Source organism: Limulus polyphemus, unplaced genomic scaffold (assembly GCF_000517525.1).
Source record: "Limulus polyphemus unplaced genomic scaffold, Limulus_polyphemus-2.1.2 Scaffold3676, whole genome shotgun sequence".
Classification (NCBI taxonomy): Eukaryota; Metazoa; Arthropoda; class Merostomata; order Xiphosura; family Limulidae; genus Limulus; species Limulus polyphemus.
The window spans coordinates 51,690-55,465 of NW_013669286.1; the positions used below are offsets into that span (position 1 = coordinate 51,690).

The 3,776-nt window shown below is 30.9% G+C and overlaps 1 protein-coding gene across 1 annotated transcript in view; it reads right to left on the minus strand.

Annotated features, from left to right (window-relative positions):
- Positions 1–41: 41 nt before the first annotated feature.
- LOC106469835 (ubiquitin carboxyl-terminal hydrolase 31-like) overlaps positions 42–3,776 on the minus strand; it is a 56,622-nt gene continuing 52,887 nt past the window's right edge. Inside the window, exons 10-11 of the mRNA XM_013930345.2 lie at positions 3,429–3,707; positions 42–1,989 (exon numbers count right to left, since the gene is read on the minus strand). Coding sequence (XP_013785799.2) covers positions 1,757–1,989; positions 3,429–3,707 — 512 coding nt within the window. The 3' untranslated portion in view covers positions 42–1,756. The remainder of the gene's footprint in view (positions 1,990–3,428; positions 3,708–3,776) is intronic.

A 3,776-nucleotide genomic window follows, 5' to 3' on the forward strand; every position in this document is an offset into this window, starting at 1 on the left:
TATTTCATGCATAATAAATGTGATTTTTTTCTTGTTTTGGTTCCAGAACAATCATATATATTTTAAATTATTTTTATTCATAAATTACAATATATTGATATTTAATATTACTATCACAAACAAACGTAATGGACACTATCCATATGAGAATAACATATTTAATTTTTATCATCATTGAAGATTTTAACTTTATAAACTTACTTACACTGTGTTAGGATTTATTGTCATATTCCTCCTTAAGTCTATATTCTATGGAACCAACATTTTAATTTAACTATTTTACAACCTCGCACAAGCACAAAAAGCAAACTTCAATGATAATAATTTTTTACACACTTTGAAGCTAGAAAATAAAATCATTTTGTATATTTCAACATAAATAACCTCATTTAGCTAAAATTTATCATTTATTAAAACAAACAGTAATAATATCACTTTGATATCTTAAGACCCGAATAATGCTTCTACTATGCACAGTTTTTCAATTGCATAATATTCACGTAAAAAACATGAAAAGTTATTTTTAAACCACCTGAAAGCAGACTTGTTTAAATTGATAAGAGTAAAATATATTCTTATTACAAACAAAACAAAGAGCAATTTTTTCATCCATATTTCTTTAATTGTTGATCTGTGAGTCTACAATCTTTGATCCACATCTTGTCAAGTGCTGTACAAGATTTTGTAAATAAAGCATATCTTACAGTGTCTGATTTTAAATGATTAATTATTTCAAGAAATTTTTTATGACATAGAATGGCACAAAAAAAAACAGGATGAATAACATATTATGACATGAATAATTTCACACACAAGTTCTCTTGACACTGAAGTAAAATGCATTACTAATAGTCATTAGGTTGGTGAGATCAAACTAAGAATGGCTAAAATTAATTTGTTCAGAATTCAGGCTCCACCTCTTTTGATACTGATTGTGCCTCTTCAAGTAAGTAGCACATAATATTTGATGGTGAGTTGATACTGTTTTCAAGTTCACAGTTTTCTTTGCCTAAAAAGTGTTAATTAATTTCGGCTCCAGTAAAAATTATTTGTGATCATAGTGAAATATAAGACTACAAGTGTATAAAACCTTGAAATTAATTTAACATCTTGAAAAGCACAGAAAATTTACAAGGTTGGTCAAATTACAAGCTTAACAAAGAATGTGTATTTGTCACCAGTAATATAGACAAAACAAAAAAATGACTTGTTAAGTAAGTAATCAATGATGTAACAATTATATACAAAGAAACGACATTTCATATATTATTTATCCTCTTAAATCTCCTACAAGACCACGAATAAAACCTAAGCATTGAGCAAGAGTTTGAAGAACAACACACAGAGGAACTTGTAAGTCAAAAGTGCTTTCTTTCGTAAGTGAACCTAATCTGATTTAAGTATTTCATAAATGCAAGGGCAAGAAACAAAATGTTGACTTCTACACTTCACTCTGGTAGCAGCTTGGCTAAGTAATGATTTGTGAAAAAAAAGATGTAGCACACTACTAAAAAAAAAAAATAGATGTAGTGCACAACTAAAAAACTTATTCTGTTTATCCTTGTTACTGCAAAAAGACTTAACTCAAACTACAAATAAGGTGAAATGATCACCATCACTTCTGGCTAACTTTGGAGCTATGGGCAACAATAACAATATTTGTAACAAAGCACCTTTAAAACAAGCCTTGTGAAATCGGCAGGAAGATGTAAGTGCACAAGACACAATGATTGCCAACCTTGTTTTGACTGTGAAATCAAACGGCAGTTACTCGGTATACAACGTGACCAGGGAATGCACTCTTTTCATCTATTTCATTTTTAACTAATTCTTCTTTCGAAGCCTCTTCATCTGAATGTCTGTCCAATTCAGTGTTCATCACTAAAGAATTCTTCTTGGGTGATGTGAGAGGTATCATACTAGCATACCTTCTGTGGGTTCGCTGAAAAGGTTCTTTATGCTGAAGGCTCATAGTGTCGAACGAGGAGTCTAAAACATAAAGGCAAACTCTTTATCTAAAGAATGTAAAAAAATAGAAAACCTATGTGATTTAAACTTTCATAAAACTACTATTTATCGGTGATGAATAATCATCCTACTTAATGAGCCAATAAAACTAACCAAAGCACCAGCTTATTTTATTCTAATGTAAACATCATAGAATTGATTACTATTTAAGGTTGAGCAAAATAACTACTTTATTATAGAACTAATTTTAATCATTAATAAATATGAACAATTAAAAGCACAGTAATGTAATACACTTAAACTATTTAGTTCAAAATATATACTGTGATGTAATATACTCAAACTCAGATTATATAATAAACACTTTATACTAATTACAGTGTATTCTAAACACAGATCTCTGATGATGACCACTTGTTGTGATTTTCACTGAGCATTTACAGGTCATCTAGTCATACACCATTTCCAAAATGATAGGCAGTTTCTAGACCTGACATAACTATACAATGTTAAATACTGTTACGACAGTGGAAGTCACGTGATGCTGCTGGCGCGTTTGGCGCTGGTAGCATACGTGAAATTTCTCGAATGATCATGAATAATCGAGGAAGCCCGAGTGCATTTGGGACGCCCTCTTTTTTAGTATATAAGCCTGGAAAAAATTAATGTATGATAAAGCGAACAGTAGTCATGGTAAGTTTTGGGCGAAGTTATCGAGATTGTGAATCGCTGTGGTTTATAGCATGTATTATAAAAGCAGTTAAGTTTAAAGTGACGAGAAGTGTATTGACTGTGGGATTACTGTGTATTAAAAGTTTGTATCAAGGTAGAATAAAATGGTTTAATTAAGAAAGGACTTGTATCGCTGAAGAGAATTTTACCGGAAATTATCAAACAAGCAGATACGTAACAATACAAATAGGCAGCCCTTATTTGACAATGGTAGATTCAGTGATAATTTATTTATTTTGTCTTACAGGGAATATAAAAAAAATTCAGATTTCTTTTTCTTTTTTTTTGCTTCATAATCAATAAAGCCTAGGGAAAGCTAGAAATTGAAAATTGCTATGCAGCTCTAAATATCTTGTACCTTGTGTAAACTTATACTTTGGCTTAAAAACATCTTCAAGGCTGTTAAGAATATTAATGATATTCTTCTTTTTATCTACAGCTATGCAGCTGTAAATATTTTGTACCTTTTGTAAACTTATCATCTAAAACTTGTACTTTGGTTTTAAAAAACATACTTTGAAGCTGTGAAAAATATTAACAATATTCTTCTATTCATCTAGGTGAATGAGAAAGAATGGCTACAAGTCTATAAAATGTTCAATACTTGTTGCGAGTAAATGTCAGTGATGTCATAAAACACTGAAAAAAACAAAGTTTTTAAATATGGTAATTCTCATATCTTACTTAGTTACTTTAGGTTTGGTAAACATTTGTTTGATTATACTAACCTACATCACAAAGGTTATCTTGACTTTTACTGTTCTTAGGTGATAAGTAGCGAAAAGGAGGCATGCGGTAGGCCCAATGATCTGTGTTGATTAGCGACGCTGTTGATGCACTGCTGTAACCAGAAGTAGATGAAGATGCACATGACGATGATGTAAAACTTGTCCGTTGGTAGAAAAGAATGTATGCATCAGCAGTCACTATTTCACTTTCTTGGATAACGGCAACTTTAGTGTCATCAAACATATACCATTTCCCATCAACAGGGTTTCTACAGTAACCTGAACACAATTAAACACAACTTTAGTGTCATCAAACATATACCATTTCCCATCAACAGGGTTTCTACA